Source organism: Mycteria americana, chromosome 2 (genome assembly GCF_035582795.1).
Source record: "Mycteria americana isolate JAX WOST 10 ecotype Jacksonville Zoo and Gardens chromosome 2, USCA_MyAme_1.0, whole genome shotgun sequence".
Lineage (NCBI taxonomy): Eukaryota > Metazoa > Chordata > Aves > Ciconiiformes > Ciconiidae > Mycteria > Mycteria americana.
The window spans coordinates 29,030,762-29,051,537 of record NC_134366.1 but is presented as its reverse complement, the minus strand read 5'-3'; the positions used below and the strand labels follow the sequence as shown (position 1 = coordinate 29,051,537).

At 44.6% G+C, this 20,776-nt stretch overlaps 1 protein-coding gene across 2 annotated transcripts; it reads right to left on the bottom strand.

Annotated features, from left to right (window-relative positions):
* Positions 1-1,304: 1,304 nt before the first annotated feature.
* TAC1 (tachykinin precursor 1) lies at positions 1,305-6,765 on the bottom strand. 2 transcript variants are annotated; one of them, XM_075495535.1, is made up of 5 exons: positions 6,643-6,765; positions 6,401-6,497; positions 5,755-5,778; positions 4,004-4,057; positions 1,305-1,392 (listed from the first exon to the last, which is right to left on the bottom strand). In XM_075495535.1, exons 1-5 carry the CDS (start codon positions 6,763-6,765, stop codon positions 1,343-1,345), a joined length of 348 nt encoding a protein of 115 aa, XP_075351650.1. In that variant the 3' UTR covers positions 1,305-1,342. The 2 variants fall into 2 exon arrangements, with proteins under 2 accessions (XP_075351650.1, XP_075351651.1); XM_075495536.1 differs by lacking the exon at positions 4,004-4,057 and having other exon boundaries at positions 1,343-1,392.
* Positions 6,766-20,776: the final 14,011 nt, after the last annotated feature.

The window sequence follows — 20,776 nt, the reverse complement described above, 5'->3', positions numbered from 1 at the left end:
GGGGACGCCCCAGGTAAACTTGAAAATGGAGGTTGCCAAGTTCACTTCCAAAATGGAAAACAACAAGCAGTTAATCACTCTGTATTACTTATTTTGAAATTTGTTTTGTATATGCTGGCTGTTTTCACTGCTGATTCATCTGTGATGAAAGCTCGTATGGTAGCAACAAACAGAGAACTGTAGCTTTTAGCTGGTGGAAAGAATATAGATCTCCAGATGCCTTGGCATCTGGTGATATGTATGTACCATTTTGGGACTGTCCTGGAAATATAGTAACCAGACATTTTAATTAAAAAGATAATTACAGTCACATTTTTTTCTCTTATATTGCATGGATTCAAGCCAACAGGTGCTTTTATTGTGGAGCTGAGAGCTAGAATTTATTAAAAGTTTGGCTTTCAAATAATAAACCTGCAATAGTGGATGAATTCCACAGCAAATTATTCCACTTGGAGCTAGGGGATACTTCGGGCCCTTTTCATTCAGGCAGCACACTTATTAGTTTCCATTGGGTTTAGGATGGATGGCACCTTGTGTGACCCAGAGCAATCCCGGGAATGCCTGTCTCCAGTAGGGAATCCCCCAAAGCATTCACTAAACCCACACTATGAGGCTCACAGCCTCCCTGCAAAAGGAAGACATCAATTTGATATTTCTTTCCGGTCTCAGACCACCGTTGCTTGGATCTGAGTCTCATTCCGGACTGACTTGGGAAATAACGCCATCACTATCACCAAATAAAGTATGTTGCAAAATCCCCAGAGTAGTTTTTATTTAAAATGTTACTATCATAAAATTCCAGACTATGAAATGAAGACCTCGGATTCACATTCAAACCTTAGCCACCCCCCCTTTTTAAAATATATAGATACGTAGTCACAGAACATAAAACATGCTGCAATGATACAAATATATTTTTTGATACGGAAATTACAGTACATTATAAACCATGAAAACAAATTGAGGCACTAGACTGTACATCAGCTCTGTTCTGCACTGGCTGTGAAGCCTATAGACTCGCTTTCAACAAACAAAAGAATATTCTCTTTGTTTAGTGAACGTAACTTTACGGGTCATATCAAACAATGTGCTTTGTTGTGAGACATCACCAGGGTTGCTGGTCCTTTCAGAACCACACCGTACCTACACAACATGTATCGCTGCCACAATATGAAAAATAATCATTTTATTGAATGTACAACTCAAAAAAAAAAAAAAAAAACCAACCAAAACCCATCGGTTATTATTAAATAAATAATTATTCCGTACAGTGGTTAGTTTATATTACACTTCATTGGCCATTGGAACAAATGAAGTTTAATAAATAATGCACGGGAATGTCTCATTTACGCCTCCGTTCGTAATTCTGTGCTATGCTCCTTTCAGAGGACCCTGCAAAAAATGAAGCAGAATGAAGCATGTGGTACAGCCTTGCGTAAAACCCAGCAAGCACAAGGAAACGTCAGAGACCTGCAGCTTGCTGGGTCACCGCCGGACCCCGTCAGAGCGTTTGGACCCAAGATGAGGGATCCTGACCCAGTCCTGAGCTGTTTTGATTTGGTTTTACCCCTCAGACTACACTATCCTCCAGGAGGCTGGAGGTCTGAGCAGTGCTTTCTAACTCTCATCTCTCAGGCTGCTTGAAGCACCATTAACTCAGAGCCTTTTTACATTCCAGTAATCCATCTAAATGATGGGATCTGAGCACTCACATCAATTTGTGGGTAGAGGCTTTCTGCTTCAACATGTCCACCTTCTGTCCTGCAGAGTCAGCTCTTTGCCACGTTTAAACCCTCCCTGTCCCCAAGCCCTGCACACAGTGATACCTTTTACTAAAGTCTGCAGCAGGAGCTAAGCAAAGCTCAGACTACCCTGTGGACCAACCACAGCCTAAAATGTCTTCAGGAACATATTTAGCATTTAGTAGCAGTAGATCTCTCCTTCTTGCTCTTTTGAAAGGGAAACCCAGAGAGTCCTTGGGCAGAGCCTGACTGTAGGGTGACATAGCTGGTCAGCAGTCATCTTTGCTTTGACCCCAAAGGGAGGATTGCTTTCACGGAGTGTATGCATGCCTGACTATTGCATGCAATGCACAGCTGCTTTGGGGGGATTCAGCACTGCATCCTGCAGGGAGCTGGCATTTTGGATCAGTGACAGTTTTAAATTAGCAAGACTTCAATTTTCACAAGGCTAAATGCAAAATGAATGGAACTTTCTTTCTCAGTATGGATTGTTATAGTATCTTTACTGTACGTGTGACTGTTTTCTAGCTTCTACCTGGAGCGTTCATCTGACAGCCTGCACAGCTTGGGAGACAGTCAGTGTCAGACCCCATTTTACCAAACCGGCAACGGAGACATCAGCATCCCGGTACTCTGCTTTGTCACCCGAGGCTTTAAATCAGCACCGCACTCGCACCCAGCAGCGGGGCGGTGTGAGCTCCTACACATTGCCAGGGGACTCAGGGGCTTTCTGCAGAAGAAAACCACGGCACCAAGGCACGGCACCAAGAAAAGGTCCTGCCCAGTTAAATATCTTTCAGCAGGGAGAAGTAAGGACAGTCCTAGCACATACTCCTGATCTTGCTTTGATTACACAGTCCTTAGGACCTATCTTCTCCTCCAGAGGAGCAGAAGCAACTTCTTACTATTCTCCTCTCAGGGAATCGGGCAGAAAAGCAGTGAATTCTAGTTTTACCTGTCAGACAGGTATTACCTAGCCTGGCAGGGTAAAATTTCATTATTCCCCTTTGTTACAAATACCACATAACAGTACCCTGACTATACCAGCAATTTTGAAATTAGAGCAATAAAATCTTTGCCTTTTTTAAACATTTGCTGTATCTTACATTCTCATATTAATGTAAATGTAATCCCAGTGGAAACCAAACCAAATTTATTACTTCCAGGTATTTACTTTTGTGATAGCAGATATATTTACAGGTATTATGCATTTAATAGCTATTGCCACCACAGATAAAATTGTACAAAATTATTCATGATACATAGCAATTTGCAAAATGATGCAGAGAGCAATATTACTAGTCTGAACAGGGTTTAATTGAAAAGAAAAGTTACTGACAACCATAATTGCAGAATATAGATCACAGCGTGTATCCACATAATATAAAGGTGTCAGCTAGTAATTTAACTTTTATCATCCATTTAACAAAACAGTGAGAACTATTTCAGAGACATGAAATACATATTAGGGTTTTTATTTTTTTAATTCGTATTCTGGGGAATTAACTGACACTTTCTGGTTCACAGTGAGGGATTTCCTCAGTACAGCCCTATGGCACAGGGAAGCTAGAGCTACGGGCAGTCTGCGGTTACTCACAGGGGCTGTGCACGTGAGGGAGGAGGATTCTGCCCTATATGGATGCTACAGGAAAATAACACAAATTCACAGTATCAGTTCAAAGTTTAAAATGCTTGTTGCTATTTTTTTTTTTAGGTAAATGAAAAGCTGGAAGAGGCTGGGAATGTTTAACAGCTTGACCTGCAGAATGAGGTGGTGTTAATGGCAGACCTCTGCTCTTCCACCTTCTGCTCCAAGTTGGAGGAATAATGATCTCCAGAGACAATGAGGATATCCCTTTACCTGGGGAGATCTGGATTTGGATCACAAGTTTAAATGAGCTTTACATTTTCAGCCTCTGAATATTTCTTGATGCGTCAGTAAAATTTAGTTTTTTCTTAAGTATGAGCGCCTTGGGGACCGGCAGAACATGCTGCTGGCGAGGACAGGGCAGCAAGGAAAGTGCCCTAGGGACTTCTACCTGGCATTGCCTGCAGCTCAGACCAGCCCGATCACCTCAAGCACTGGAGTGAAGCAGACCCTGAAATATCTTGGTTAACAAAGAAAATGCTGACCCTTTTTCAGAAAACTCCAGGTCTACACTACATAAAGGCTGCTTCTTCCATCCCCTGGGAGAGAACAAAGAGGGAACAGAATGAAGAGGCTGTATATTACCGAGTACCAGATTTAGTCATATACATACCAGAATTTAAAGATCTTTTGCCCATAAGTCCAACAAAGGAGTCTGTTTTATGCCCTGAAAAAATATATTTGGGGGTGTTTTAATACATTTTAAATAGACAGGCTTTTAAGGTAACGTGTTCTCATGAGGAAGGAAGACACAGGCTCCAAAACTGTTCGTCTCACAGTCTAGTTGTTCACACCACTCTCAGACAACGGAGAATGAACATCAGCCTGACTAATCAGACTAAACAGGTTAGACCAAGGCACAGGCCAGTTAGTGGACATCTTCTCATTAACTCAAATAGACTTTTTGTTTTGGTTTGTGGTTTTTTTAAGTATAATGGAAAAACAATGGCCAATAACTGATTCTTATTCCTCTCCCCGTACAATTCCTATTGATTTCAGCAAATGCACAAGAAGGCAGTGTCTTGGCATAGCCTGCATCTGTGTGATGCATCTCTTCTACAGGTTGGTGTTTTTTTCTGTAATGTGGAAGAAAAATCTTCCTCACAGGTCAGGCAGAGCCCTTACTGGAGAGGAAGCCAATGGGACTCTATGTCTGGACATGTCTGAGCTAGACAGTCTGACTCTATTTTTGGAATATTTATGAGTTCAGATATTACCTTCCTGTCCCATTAGTTCTCCTCAAGGCACTGGATGTGTAGAGGATAAATTACTCCAAGTTTTGGCCTACAGCGTGTATCAGATATGGTGGTAGCTATAGTTTCAGATAAGGAATAAAAAGGAGCCATTCTTTCTAAGCTGACTTTTGGGGCAAACTTAGAAATTTCTCTTTGGAAAGAATTTTGCTTGCCTAATTCATCTACAAAGCCAGCTGAATGATCCTCAGACCTCACAGGTATTATTTCAAGCTGAAGCACTTTTAATTTTTTCAGTTTTAATATTTTCAGCAGTTTTTAATTTTTCAGCTATAATTTTTTACATTAGTCAGCAGGTTATTTGGCATGAGCCTTGTATCAGACTCTTTATGGTCTCGCAATACATAACCCTAGTGATAAAATCTTGTGGCTAACAGAACACTGGGACAGTTACCGACCTCTGTGGACAGAGGAGGTCTCACAGAATACAAGATCATTTTTACTTATTAAAAGTCTTCCGGCTCCTGTCTAAGCCTCTTCAGATAAATTCAGAGAATAAAACTGTCACTGTGCAGAACAAGGTAACACCACACTGCTGATACCATCTCCCGCTTGGTGTTACACAGAAGCAAAGCAAGGCACGCTCATTAAAGGGGCAAGTTACGCTTGTTTATATGGCAGCACATCATCAGTCAGCCCCTGCTGTGAGCAGGGGTCTGATTCCCACCCAGACAACGCTGAGAGCGCAGACACAGTATCTCGCATGCGATGACATAGGCCCTCCCGTGGAATCATTCTCAGAGATTTGGGAATTCACTATTCTAATTTTCCAGATTTTGCTGTCTTAATTGCTCCTCTCCAAGTCTGGCAGTAAGCCTGCCTTGCCTATGAGAAAGGCTTACAGAATCCCCGCCATGGGAAATAAGTAAGAGCTGCAACATCCACACGTTAATGTGGATTGAAATCTCAAAGCTTGTGGTGGCTCAGATGAGGTACAGGCTCACGGCTGCACTGGGGGGGTTCAATCCTTTAATGGACTATTTCTCCACCACCGGTGCTGCCAGTCCTTAGCTGAACCCAGTCACCTTCTAACTAATCCCCTCAAATACACTATTCCCTATTTGAATATCTTCTAATAATTACTTAAAATATTTGCATTTTTTAGACTTACTTTTGTGAGAGATCTGGCCATATCCTGATTGGAAGAGGCAAGGAAAGAGAAAAAAAGGAAAAAGAGTTGTTGAAAAAGGATTGGCATATATGTGTGATGCTACTGCAATGCTCTGAAGACTCAAATACAGAAACTACCCTACGCATATTCCACTTAAGGGAAATTAAGGCGATCATTTACAACTGCATTTCTCTGTGAAGAGACTACAAAAATTTGTTTTCGCTAAACCCACACAATTCAGATCTCTTTAGCTCCAATTTCTTAGCTCAATTCTTGGATCAGTAAACATGTAGAAAACAGGGCAACAATTGAATAGACAACCGATCTCCATACTCAGGCAATTCAGTGGCACATATGCTGACCTGTGAATTATCGTGACACTCCTGACTGGTATTTACGTGCGGTAACTGGAGTGCACTAGCACTTCAATGTGAAGCCCACTCTTTTCCAATCGGTGACTTTACCCGATACGAAACTGGCAAAAAAAAAAAAAAAAACCAAACCCCAAACCAAACAACCCACATCGCAACTTCTGAGAAAGGTTTCACGCATTAAAACCGAGTGACACCCGCCGGGAAGTTTGGAGCGGCACTAGGAGAGGCATGCAGAGAGGCGGGAGAGGGAGCCAGCCCCCCGCCCCGCTCACCGGCATCCCGCTTGCCCATGAGGCCGAAGAACTGCTGGGGCCGGGGTCTGCGGGCCATCCTCTGCAGGAAGTGCTCCAGGGGCGGCGGCAGCTCCTCCTGCGGGGCGACAGCGCCGGCGCTCAGCGCGGAGCCCCCGCCCCGCCGGCGGGCGCGGACCCCGGGGGCAGCGCCCGGCACCGGCCCTCCCCACCCCCGCGGGGCCGCGGGGCCGGCGGGCGGAGCAGCGGCCGCCGGGGCTCACCTTCACCTGGTCGCCGTCGGACCAGTCGGACCAGTAGCTGAGGTCGTCGGCGGCGCCCAGGTCCTGGGCCAGCGCCTGCGCCGAGGCCAGGAGGAGCACGGCGAAAGCCAGCGGGAGCCTCATCGCCGCCTCGACGTCCTGCGGGGGCAGAGGGTGAAGCACCGGCACCCGGGGGCGTGCGCGCACGCGGCCCCGCGCCCCCCGCACCCCTGGACGCTCCCTCGCACATCCGCGCGTCCGCGCACCCACTTACACTCCCGCCCCCCCACCCCCCCGACTGCTACGCGCACCTCCGGGCGTACACACGCCCCACGCATACAGGCTCGGATGCGGCGGGATGTACATGCCCATCCAGAGGCACCCCTCCACACACTTACAGAGTTACACATACGCACACCCTCACACGTAGATATACATCCAGATATTCACACCTTCGCACGTACACACACCCATCCACATACGCACACCCATCCACATACGCACGCACACACATATCGAGGTACACGCGCACCTAGTTACAAACTCTCAGCCCCTCACACAAACAGCTACGCACCTTAGATGCACACACCTACGTGGAGACACAGCCCTCCACAGACACACGTGTCTAGAGGCACACACACACCCCTTCGCACATCCAGACGCACACATCGGGACACGCACAAAAACGTCCTTGCACAGACAGAGACACACGCGTGCGGACACGCAAGCCTGTATAGGCACCCCCCCATAGATGCATACACAAATAGACACCCCCCCCGCACATGCATATAGGCAGACACATAGAAGTACACACGCACACTCCCTCACAAACATATAGACAAGCGCATCCTCACGCATATAGGTACACACGGACGGACGGACACACGCGCGCGGCCGGGCGGGCGGGCGGACGGACGGACAGACGCGCTCCCGGAGGCACACGCACCGTCTGCACCGGGGAGGGCGGGCGCTGCTCGCCGTGCGCATTGGCCGTCCGCGGGAGCGCTCCCCACTTTATATACCTGGAGACGGGGAGGGCCGAGGCAGCTTCATTTGCCTAAATGCAATTACCCCCGGTTTTATCGTCCCAGCCCCGTGACAGCCCCCGCCCCGTCGAGCAGCCCCCGCCCCCCGCTCCCGCTCCCGCTCCCGCGGCGTCTCCCGGAGGTGCCCGCGGCCGGGGAGCGCGGGGCGGCCGGGCGGCTCCCCCCTCCCTCCCGCTGCAGCTCCGGGGCCCCGGGGCCGCCCCGTCCCGGCCGGGGCCAAGGCGCGCCCCGGCGGCGGGTGCGGGTGCGGGGCGTGGGGTGCGGGTGCGGATGCGGGGTACGGGGGCAGGTATAGGGTACGCGTTTAGGGTGCGGATGTAAGGGTGTAGACGCCGCTTTTTGGTTTCCCGCCTCCCCGCTCCCGCACCGAGGGGAGAGCTGCTTGCCGCAGCGAGCGGCACCGCCGGGAGGGCGAGCAGCGGGCAGGGACCGGGGGACCGACGGACAGACGGACAGCATCAGGCGGGGAGCGAGCACCGGCGGGCGCGGCAGCGGGGCCGCCTCCCGTGCCTGGGCGAGCTCCTTCCCTCCGCGGGTCTGCCCTCCCCGTGCCGCTGCTGAGGCAGCCCCGGCCCGCCGGGGCAGCGTGGCGGGACCAGAAGCGAGGGATGCACAAAGCCGAGGAGGGCCTCGCCCGGTGGGTGCAGCGTGTGGGGAGCCGGGGACCCCGGGGCTGGTGTGTGTGCTTGCAGAGGGGCTGCCAGCGCAGGGCAGCAAGCAGGCACGGCTGGGCTGGCCGCTCTGATGGGGCGAATGCCTTCACTGGAAATGAGCCAGTCTCTCAGCAGCACGTCTCTGCCTTCAGCCTTCCCCTATGACAGCTTTGCATTGCTGCTGCCATTCGGCTCAGATAACTGTTTAGGTTATCTTCCATTTCACAGTTGTTCCATCCTATTTCTCCAAAGTCAGTTGTGCACAAGCCTTCTCAGTTAACCTTGGTGGTCCCTCAGCACCTGTCTTGTCATGGTGCACGGCACCACAGCCTGAATCAGGCACTCTGTGCAGAGCTTAGCAGGAGCTAATAGTATTTCTTTTGAGAAAGAAGAGATTGCTCAGGAGCTGGAATCGGCTCGCTGGTACCACCCCTCTGCTTGCTCCAGGATGCTACCATTAAGGTGGCCTTGCTGACAGTGGTAAACCTCCTCTCCAAGAACCATTCGTTGCCATATAACTGTGGATCCAAGGGGGACCCAGCACCTTGTTTGCTAAATAAAGGCATGATTAATACCAGGCCTCCCTGTTAACCAAATAAGCTCCTCAGGCCCCACAGTATTCCCCAAAGCACAGCCAGGCATGACCCTCTTCCTGACTCTTGGGGAGGTCTACACTTTGTCTATAAGATTCTGCACATAAATAACAAAGAGTGTGACCCAGTGATCTGAGGGGCCCTCTGAAGTCAACATGGGCTGCTTGAGAGGGTGGTTGAGAAAAAGAGTGGTTTGGAGGAGCCTGCCGAGCGACTTCATGCAGCCCAAGCACCTGCTGTGGGCACCTCTGCCGAGACCTCGAGCGTGGGTGGTGTGAATGCTCCTCATTCTGCCTGTCAACAGGCTGGCAGAAATTACATTGTTTAGCAGCTCTGGGAACCCAAGCCATCGGATTTTCATGCTGCAGCTTTGCAGCATTCCCTTTGATGTGTGAACTTTGAAGACCCTTGAAGGAAAATTGTTTTCTTGTGTTTTTTCATTACTCTGTTTCTGTTTACTGTGGTGACAATGGAGCAAAAGGTCAGATATATCAAACCAGGCTTGCCAATCCTACGAGTGTCAATGAAGCTCATGTTTTACAGAAATCCTGAGAACTCCCATCTTCCTCTGAAGTTGATTCTGTCATCCAGGAGTCCTTGATAAGTATGATAAATTTGAACTGAAAAGTCCTATCTGTTCTGTAATTCAGTGTATTATCACAATGGATGTAATCATAGCTTGACCTATGAAATTACAGGGATTTTCATTTTTGAGAGAGCAAGAGATGGAAAATTAAAAAGCGGTCCTTTTGATTCTTCAGAAATTTTAATGAATTCAAGTACTTTATCTCAGACTTATCTAATAGTTTGGGTGGGAGTGAAAAAATGACTAATAGGTCAAGCTCACTTTTCTCTTTCTCAGTTTCTAAAATAAATTGACTGCTTAATCTTTCTTTGACCTGCAATACCCGGACATTACACTATGGACTTTTCAGGAAGTGAGCAGATTTCATGGCTAATGAGCAAAACTGATTCCTAGGAAGACTTTCTGAGCTCATTTTTTTCATGTGGAGAGGAGATAGAAGGCTCAAATAAGGGGCAAAGAGCTACCTCTTGACCTGGAAGCAGCTGAAGCTCCTGCCTTTGTGCTGCCCGGTCCCTGCCCAAGGGATGCATTAGAGCATGGTAGAATGTCCTTTCTGCACACACAAAAAACCCCCTCAATTTTGCCAAAACCTGCCTGTGCCTCAGACATAAAAGAAAATGTCTTTGAAAGATATTGGTGGCTTTATATCTATGAGTTACCATGTGAATGAGTATGTAAGAGAGGGAGTGGGTACAAGGTGCGTATGTTGAATATCCCTGCTCTCTCTATGCTCAGGGCACAGATCCCACCCTCCTGTCACAGTTAGACCATGTGATTTCTAACAAGTGTGAAGATTTTTGTTCATTAATCAAGAGATTGTTAGACCCAAGGTAACCCAAATAGGGGTCCATTTTTCCTGTGGAAGTGACAGAGAAAGCATTTTTGGAGTTCTTATCTAGACATTTCCCTAATCGAGCCTAGGAACTGGATTAAAGGCACTTGTTGTGGCTAGAATCTCAACAGTAATGGAAAACTATTTGGGAAGCAATTGCCCATGAAACATGCCTCAGAGAATTGCTTTTTCAGTGGGTTTAATATGATACATCCTGTGTGATGATCCTTGTGAAATGTTTATTTTAATTTTATGATGATATTTTGATTTCCAGTAAGAAGTCAAATAGTTCAATGATAAGACACATTGGCTGCTACACAGTTATCAAGTGATTCTTATACCATAAACAAACAGCTAATGTGCTATGGAAAAATAGCAAATTATATGTGACCATGTCAGATTTTGTGCAAAATGCAAATCTGAATTGTTTGAGTATACACAATTTCAGAACATTTGACATGAAATGAATGCATCTGGCACTGTTCTTCAATGGCCTTATGCTATACACTATATGCTTAAACCTAGAGCCTAATTCTCCTATATATTGAGATCTCTTTTCATCCCTTTACCAGGGATCTACAAATAACAGAGACAGCCCCAGAACAGTTATTTTATATAACTTGAAAATATACTGGACCTCAGCTCTGATTTCTATCATGACAAGAACACTGGAAATGTTCTTATCCAAAGATACAACTTTATACACATTGGAAAGAGAGACTGTGACTGATGACCTCTTAAATTTTTCATAGGTATGTGTCTCCAGTGGAAATAGAATGATTTCGGTCACAGATGAGGAGTCTTTGTACCACAGTGATTGATTTTGACACTGTAAGATTATTTATTGGCAAAGCATCCAAGTGGCATTGGAAAAATTAGCAGAACTCACAACAGCATCCTGATTTTCTAATTAAGTACGTCCAGGTTAGAGAATTACTCTTTCACCTGTATTTTAAATTTTATGTTACAAGTTCGTCATCTTTAATTTTTCTGTTAATGAAGGTTTACATTTTCAGAGCATATGCTTGTACATATTAATGCATGTGAAGCATATGTGATAATTATGCATATCTCTCCCTCTTCCCCCTCTGCTCCATCCATAAAGAGCGAGAGATTCTTCTTCTACTTGTGAAACCAGACATTATAGGCTCAATTACATTGTGCTCACAGGCAGGCGAGAAGGGGAGCAGTGAGATCTGCATGCCACAGGAATGCCCTTTCCTGGGCAGGCACAGGCAGAAGCAAGGCTGATCTCACACTTAATCATCTGGTAAGAGCTGGAAATGCAATGATGGTCTTTGATTCTCATTTTGAAAAGAAAAGTTAATGGGTTCCCCACTCTCCTGATCCCTGTCATCTTTACACTCCCATTGCTGTTCTCCATCCCACCAAGCCACTAGTATCACTTGCATCTTACCTGGAGTGAGCCCCTTTAACCCTGATTTGAGGCCCATTTTTGTCCACAGTAGGTTAGGCATATAGGTGGGATGTGGGACGAACTGAAATGAACATAAATGGCAGGGTATTAAGATACTGAATGTAAACATATAATGTAAATACTGCAGTCAAGGCTATCCTCCCAACCTAGTAGCTCTATAGGCAATCAGCTGCCAGAGGAATAAATGCAGTCCTGTCAAGCTCCTCGAGCTACTCAGGAGAGCGTGTCCCTGGAGGAGAAAAAGCATTTCCTCGCAACCATTTGGAGGTCTCAGAGAGAGAGAAGCAAAGCCGTGCAGAACCACCTCTACATTTGCAAAAGCTGTGGGGAAGCTGTCAAGGAGAAGGAGGGAAGGTGGCTGTCTGACCGCCCAGAGATGCCTGCTCTTCTTCTGATCACAGGGGCTGAGCATCTGCCAAAGCTTCTGTGGTATTTCTACATCTGTATTCATTCAATACAAAAGCGAGAAGATCTGGACTTGCAGCTACTTGAAGATGCCTTACCATAACTCTCCAAACAGTTTTCACAAGAAACATGGAAGATGCAATATTTACTCATTTTTGTTCAAAAAAAACCCAACAGTGAAGGACATGCTAACAACACATTTTAATAGCAAATACAGAATGGTATTTGCCTCACAGAGACAGTGTCTGTCTCTTTTAACCATGAACCCAGTTTTTTCCACATGTACCATCACTAACAGAATGGCCAGGGGCAACCACAAAATGTGGCACAAAATATTTCCAGAAGCTGAGGCAGATTGTGAGCATCACTGGTCTGAGCTTGACCAGAAAAAACTGCAATGTGAACTATCCTCGCAATGCAAAGGACTCAGAGCAGCCAAAGAGCAGATGCTTCAGATTAACCCAGTTCATCACTCTTGGAAGAAAACTGCTGACATCTCTTTGTTCTGATGCAAACAGAGACCTTGTTTGTCTCCTGAATACTTATTAGATTACAAATAGATTTATAAATTAGTTGATTTGATTCAAACTGAACTTTCTGGGTCTGGAGCTCTCTCTCCAAAGCTTTTTGCTTCAGTTGTCCAAGCTTATTTGAAAGCTACCTCACAGTCACCTGTGAGGATAAGGGAAGGGTTTAAAGGGTTTAAACTTACTTCATCAACAGGTGAAAGCAAAAAGCTGACTTTTAGTCTAGCCCTAGCACACCTTCTGTAAAGCTTTTCTGTAGGAAGGACAATCTTTTCTCAGAGATCCCTCAAAGACTGGCCTTGGTCTAAATTTTTCAGATGGATCACCAAAGCCAGGCCCTTGGCCTGTTTTCCACACCCAAGTATTTATCTGATCCTGCCACCAGAACCCGTCCTCATTGCACTGAGAGCCAGCTGGCTCTCATCACAGACGGCAGCGGTGGAGGAGGATGGTCATGCTGGAGTGAGTGCCCAGGAGGAGGAACGACTCTGGTCCCATGCCACAGGAATACACAACAGCACTTCTTGGTTATCTGGGAAAGCGATGGACACATGACTGTTCCACTTACTCCTTTTTCTCCTTTTTTTATCCCTGTGACATGTGGAACAGCAGCCCTCAGTTGCTGGGCCCGAGGCTGGGTAGCCTTGCCTCCTGCCCCTACTTCCAGACCTTCTCCTACGGGGAGGATGAGGCTTATTTTGCACTGGGTCCTTCTGCTGATCCCCTATATCTTCCCGGTGTTCTTTGCAACAGCAGAAAGGGATTATACTGCTCATGGCTGCTACGATCTGTGCTTAATTGAAACAGTTCCTTAACTTGGGATCAAACACTGGCGAATCATCCTCTTTTTTACTCTGTTTTAGAAACTAGATAATTTATATGGCTATATCTTCATTGAATATTAATATTTTTCTCAGTAACACAGCGCGTTTGAAAAATAGATTCAGAAATTAGCAGGATAAAAGGGTATAGTTTCAGCAATATTTAAATGAATTCTAATATTACTACAACTACCGGTTTTTTAGTAGTTATGTCAAACAGCTTTTACAAATCCGTAATAACACTATCTTCTTCGTTATTTGCAATTGTTGCATCTCAGTGTATCTCTAATCTTCCTCAGATATCTTCAAGAGAAGTTCACAACATCTCCGGAAGTCTTTGAAGTCCTCAAAATTCTGTTTATGACTTTTCTGCTTTTTGTTTACTCCACAATTTTTAGGAGACTTCATTCTAAATCCTTAATCCATATACGAAACCCTGTGCAACAACTTGTAAAAGCAAATTGGCATTTCTGGAACAAACATCCATGAACTTAGTCTTGGATGTAGCATTGTGTATGGTGAGATAAAAGTGAAGTAAAGAAAAAGAAATTGCCCGAGGACAAAATCAGTGGGAGATCTAAGGAGTTCAGATGCTCAAATAAAGCAGAAAAAAGTAGAGAAAGGGAGAAAATAGCAAGGACAGTCTTTTGTGCTGCTTTGATAATCACCTGAAGTAAAATAATCTTTCTATGGCTTGGCTGTCTTCTCTTCCAGTTTTGAATCTTATAATGTATTCATTTTTTTAAACTCTCAAGTTCTAAACTCATGTCTGTGACAAGTTCATTTTTAAGTAGGTCACTTCCTGCCAAATCATTCAGCTGGAAAGATAAAAAAAGTGTGAAATGAATTTATGGGGGTTGTTTATTACACAAAAGTTTTACAAAAGTAGCTGCCTAACCAAAGAAGGGCTATTTGTGCTAGAATTCAAAAGTGTGTCCTAAGGAGGAAGGTGACAGAGTTGCTGGTGGATGCTATGGAAACCTGAGACTTTTTCATCAGATTGCATGTGAGGCTATTTTATCTGTTTGGTTTCGTTGTCTCACTGTCATCCTTTCCCACTCAATCCATGCTGACTTCTGAGCAATTTTAAAACCTTGCCACGTCTGACGCAAACGCTTTAACAAGCCGCGAGCCTAGCTTTCATCAGCAGAAAGAGGGGGGGACACCTTCTCACAGCAAGTCTTGGGGGGCCACCTCCAAGCCCAAGGAAATCAAAGGAGCCTTCTCTCCCCCTGCAGCCCCCACTGCTTGATGCGAAGTCCCTGATATGGTGGGATTTATATTTAGATTATTTGCATCTGTTTCTTCTAGAATTCCTTTTGATGTACATGATGAAAGACTTGAGAGCGTTTGCGAAGGGCTGGAGGACAGAGCGGGAACATCACACAGCCTTGGGTCGGGCTAAGGAGGAGGGACTCCCTGTTGAGTGTTCGCCCTGGCTGCTGTGCCCTGCGGTGCCCTGAAAGTCAGAGCTCTGTAAGAGCCCTCTTCCTCACCCTCCCTTTCCATACATTCACATCTCACCCTCTATAGTGACTTTGCTCCCAGATTCTCCCTCTGGTCAATGGAGACCAATGAACAAGGGTAAACGAGACGTTAACTTGGAAGCGCCCGTGCCTTTGGGAGAGTCCTCACATCTACTGGGCTTACGTTCATCTGAAATGAGATCACTGGATCGGCCTGAGACACTTGGCAATTGCAGCCCAATTAGCAAGTCAGCCAGTCTTAAAGGGGGAATTAATTCTTTGTAAGTTTGAGATATAAAATAAGAAGTACTCAAATTAAGAAAGTGGCAAAATTGAGTCTTTTAGGTAGACCTATGAGAAAACATCACTGGGTCATCACTTGGCTAGAAACGAAAGCTTTCATCACTTCAAGGCTTCACACAGCAGAGGACTGTGTCATTCCCAAATCTAAGACCTGCTCCTGCTCACCACCCAGCCGCACTCACAAAGGGGTGCACACCCGTGAGCAGACATCTCCCTTTCTGCTGAATTCCTCCCTTTTCTGCTTGCTTGCAGCGATAAGAGGTGGGTCTCATCTAGGTTCACAGCATTCTCCAGTGAAGGCAAAATTATCATATTTTAGCTAATCAAGGGACACATAAGGTCTTATCTCACACTGATCATTAAGGGCTGAGACCATTAAGGCCTGTGCTCTGCCTCAGTGCCAATTCATTGGCCAATGCCTCACAGATGCATTGTAGTATGTGTATGCAAATATTTTTGGTAGTTTGTATTGATTATGAAAGAGCACCCTGAATGGTTTCCCAGACAGCTGATTTTCCCAGGACATCCAGAATAATTAATTCAGACAGAAATGATGAGCAAATTTGCAGCTGTGCTAACTCCCACATAACCTGCCAAATGCAAGTCTGCTTGGCTCTCTGCACCCACAGCTGCACACATAGCTGGGGGCATTGGCTGTGCACTCCACAAGCAATGCTGCTTGTCTGCAACCAGGAACATGAGGAAGGAATGGTTATTTGGGAAAACATAGCTCAGGTGTCATGGTGTTTACCTCCAAATGACGGAACCATATCGCACGCATTGCGTGTATTTCAAGTTATGGAAGAGAAGTCTTCCTATATTTTCATATAAAATTACTAAAATTTTTAGATTTTTTAAGAGGATTTAGGTACATAAAAAACTAAGGACCACAATGTTTAAGTGTTTATTAGATGTTTTAAGTGTTTAAGTGTTTATTAGCTGCTTATTAGAGCACCTAAAGGAATGAAACTCAGATTCCTACTTCTCCTGTCCAACACCAGGAAGAATTAGATGCTTGAAAATGAAGTTCAAACATGCAGTGCACAAACAGTGAGACCACCTGGGGTTAGTCAGTAGACCGTGTGGAGCTCTCTTATTCTGCCCATCTTCAAGTTAGGCATCTCATCAGCTGTTTGCTCTTCCCTGAAAGTAAAGATCCACAACCACTCTGCCAAAGGGCTGAGGGGAACTGCTGTAGTCTTTTAAAATGACAATGATACCACTCATTTTATCTAATCTGAGAAGTAGATTACATGTGGATCTGCCATAATTGGTGTGCATTCACTGGGCAATGCATAAAAGGCCATGCATATTGCTGAGTTATTTATTCGTAGGTTTAGAAGAGAAGGATGAAGGCACCAATCTTCAGGTTAGTGAAACTAGACTGGAAGGTGATGTTGTTCTTAGCAGTGCTGGTAAGCTTCACGGATACATCAATACCTCCATTGCAGCATTTCTAATCCATATTTAAGTAAAATTCTTCGTTAATAATATTAAGGTAATATAAGATTTACCCCAGACTAAAGATGTCTACTCTAAGTATGTTGAACAAACATGCTCCAGATGAAAGCTAGAGTGGTGGACAGTTTCCTCCCCATCTTAGAATGAAGATAGTTTGTGCTCATAAAATGTTCACAACTTTCCACATGAATGTGCTGATATATAATTCATAAAAATACTAGTTATGATATTTCTAAGTTTGAGTAGCTTACCCCAAGTTTTGTGCAGCAAATGAAGAGAAACATGTTGAATATATTTGGACACATCAAAGATAAAACTATTACTCATAGATCTGAGGTCTGTTACCTCAGGAGACACGTATTCTGTTTTTCATATGTTCACAAGTATTTCATTAAACATTAGTAGTTTTCTCCACTTTTTATACTTTTCCCTTGATATTTTGCTTAAGAAAGATGGAACATGACAGCATTTGCTTTCTGAGTCAAACTCTGTACTCTATTTTTATACTAACTTTTGAAAGCAAAGGTTTGCCTCTGGCAGACTATGATTTGATTACAATTCTTTTATTAACGTACAGCCAAGCTCTACACACATAGTCAAGTGTACAACATGGAAAACAAACATCAGGTGAACAAAAGCCTTTTCTCTTAAAAATATCATTAAACATATCAGATAAGGGCTAGACTAATTTTGCCATCACTATCATTATTACTTCTACTTCAAAGGCATTTTTTCTCTTTTATATGTTTTTTAGAGAACAAATGATTTTGCTGTGACTTTTCACACAAGTAAAGCAGTGATTAGGAGAGCATCCCCAGTCCAAAGCATGCATAAGCAACACTTTAATCCCCTTGATGTCAAAACATGCATAAAATTACCTGGTGCCTTCTCTTAAACAGAGATGAGTCTGTAATTTTTTGCTGTAGCTGCACATGGAGAACAGAGGCTATGATACTGCAAGCAATTCTGGGTCTTCTGTGTGTGAAGGATCTTCACCAAATACTATACTCCCCATGTGCTCCCAAGACCTGTGGAAAAAAGGTGGCATCTGTGCCTGAGGAGCAGGAGGTGGCAACAGAATTAAAGCATGAAGATCCTCATGAAGCAGCCACATGCAGTCCTGTATGCACACAATATCTTGTGTGTCCTGGAAGAAGACTCTGAAAGAAGTTTTGTTGGCTTCCTGGGGGAGGAAGATGCTGGTAAGGGGTCACCAAAATGTTAAAAATACTTATGGATGAAATAACTTCTTCAAGTTACCCTCAGTTGCATGGCCAGTCCTGAGGACCAGGACTTGTATTAGATTGGTTTCATAATGGGAGATGGGATCCCACCCTTCAAGAATGTGAAAGGCATTGAAGAAGAGGAGGGAACAAGTAGAGCAAGACAGGTTAAAAGCTAAGGACAGAACTGCAGCTCAGGCTTGCATGCAGGAGATGATACTTGCTTGGAGGAAACAGGAGAGTTTGGGACTTGGAGAAAAGTTTTGAGAGGTGTTTCGACTTAGATTGATTCCACGATCAGAAACTACAGCGTCCCAGTCAGTCTGTTGGGTGGCATCTCTGCTGTAGAAGATGATGCCCTTCCATATAATGTTAGGCAGATAACTGCTAAAGAAGCACAAGAGCATGTACTCTCAGTCTATCCATGGCTAAGCATGCTTGCCTGTCCCCTGATCTAACTTTGAAGTTATCCTGGCATTGAGAAGGGCTGGACTGGGGGGGGGGGGGGGGGGGTGTGATCTCCAGAGGTACCTCTCACCTAAGTTCTTCTGTGGTGGAGAGGGATGTGCTTGGCGATGAACAGCACGATCAGTGACACAGGCAGTGTTGGTTTGGGAAACGTGACTCTAACTCCCTCTTTTCTTGCTACTCACCTGCAACAGTTGCCCCACATGTCCCAGTCAACATGGTGACCACCAAGTGAAGAACATGCTGTTTTCAACCCAGATGCTCTCCTGTGATCAGTGCCATGGTCTGGCCGAAGGGCCTGTCTGATGCAAGGCCAGGGCGGAACTGGTGCTGTGGTCTGAGGTGGTAAATGTTTGCTACTCGATTTTGGCCTAACACTCTAGCACATCAGCAGATAATCAGTGTTTTTAACATTTCCAGATACAAGAAACTCCTCTTAAATTGAGCTATTTCTGTTTGCGATAAATCAAAAGATGATGTATGAAGAGTGGATAGGTAAAGAGCTCAAAAAAGATAATGCTGTGCTTCCTGCGCAGAGGGAGAGGTGGGGAGCAGTGAGTATTTTTGCACTTTGGGTTCGTGACTTAGGTCGTGTAAATGTGCCGCTAGTGATCAGGGCTGCTGTGGTATCTTTACTCAAGAGGAAAGAACTATTGCTTGTCCAGGGCTGCTAGTACAATCAAGAGAGAGAAACAGTTATGGTGACTATTTCTTTGTACTCACAGGGGGAAAACAGATGATTTGGATAGTTCATCACTGTCTAGTACATAGTAATTCCATTCAAGTTGTAGATGGTCTGAATATAACATAATATACCAGTAGGGTAATATAAAAATAACAGATACATGATTTTTTTTTACTTCCTTTCCAAAAAGGAGCTATTATATTTATAATTGCATAGAGCAATAGTACTTCTCTGGTTTCTTCAAGATCTATTACACAAATTTCCTGCTCTGTTCCCATCCTCTTCTTCTGAGTGGCTATATTTCACAGCTGAGCATTTACAATTTTTTTCATTTAGCGCACACTCCAGGGTAGGATTTGTCCTGTGACAGGAGGAATGAGCTGCCTTCCCCAGGAGCCCAGAATTTGTGTCTTGAGTCACCATCTGATGCAGACTGTGACGTGCCACAGGACTGCCACCAGTTACCCGCAACAGGAACCTATTTGCATCATTCTGTGATTCCTCTCCCACTCGCTGGTGGTGGGCACCTAAGTTTTGCTGTCAGACGGAGTTGGTATGTGGCTAAGTTATGTACCTGAACTCAGGAATCTGTCTGCATCCCAAGCCCAGTAATATAGACATTGCCTACGTGAAGGTATTTTACCATAATTAAATATTATACAGATACAGTTACACAAGATTAATCCTATCCCAAGGGTGCTTTAGGAACCTTACATGGATCTTAATCAAGATCATGTTACCTATGGCATTAAAACATTGGAGAGTGACTGCATCTGCCGTTCTCAAAAGAAGAGAATTACAAATTCCTATTTTCAGCCAATGCTCCGGTGCCTGGCCAATTTGCCCTTAGGGCTGTAAAATAGAATTTTCAGGTTTCTGGAAGGAGAAGCAAGCTCAGAATTATGTTTAAATCAGAGTAAACAGGAATGATGAGAATTTGATCCTGTTAGTTCTGAAACCTTTATCCATCATATATTCCATTTGGGTTTGGTAGAAACTAGTGCTTTTTCGTACATTCATATTTTACATCACTCTGTCAGAAACCCTGCTTTTAATCTAAGAAGAGTGTGTCTTGTAAAATAACCTTACCTGTGACACTTTCACTAGAGATGTTTTTATGCATTTCCCTAAAGCCCTGACATGGACCGTCATCCTAATCATTCATACAAGCAGGTTCTGGAGGATATTCTCACTGGAAAGGTTTTATTTGAATAGAGTAGGTAAAAAATGGAAAGACAAAAAGAAAACTTTTGAAATCTTAAGAGCTTGCCATGTTAGGTAAGCTGCACATTGTTTTATGTGCTGTGGTAGGACATTATAAAACGATACAATAGAAGCGCAAAATATGTTCAAGGGATTTTTCCACTTAAACAATCTGTCTTTGTGAAGAGAGTTAACTGATCCTCAAAGCTGCATTCGCTATTCCTAAAACATGTTGCAGTTTCTTCCTCTCAGTGATGAGCCGTGCGCAGTGTCTAAGTTGTCAATGTCATCAGCGTGTCTCAACTAACGGCAGTCTCTGTTCAACATTTTAGAGCAAAGAGGGAAAAACATCACTCTCAAATAAATCTTTCAAGACTATATATCACAGCCAAGATCAAGAGCTGCTCAACAGAAATGATGCCATGAGACAAGAAAAATGGACAGC

What these genes read in the sequence shown, in the direction of transcription:
- TAC1 (XM_075495535.1), bottom strand. Translation starts at nt 6,765, where the DNA reads ATGAGGCTCCCGCTGGCTTTCGCCGTGCTCCTCCTGGCCTCGGCGCAG. An exon ending in CATGGGCAAGCGGGATGCCG is followed by an intron (nt 5,779 to 6,400) that starts GTGAGCGGGGCG and finishes TCTTCCAATCAG; the next exon opens with GATATGGCCAGATCTCTCAC. An exon ending in TGGCCAGATCTCTCACAAAA is followed by an intron (nt 4,058 to 5,754) that starts GTAAGTCTAAAA and finishes ATATTTTTTCAG; the next exon opens with GGCATAAAACAGACTCCTTT.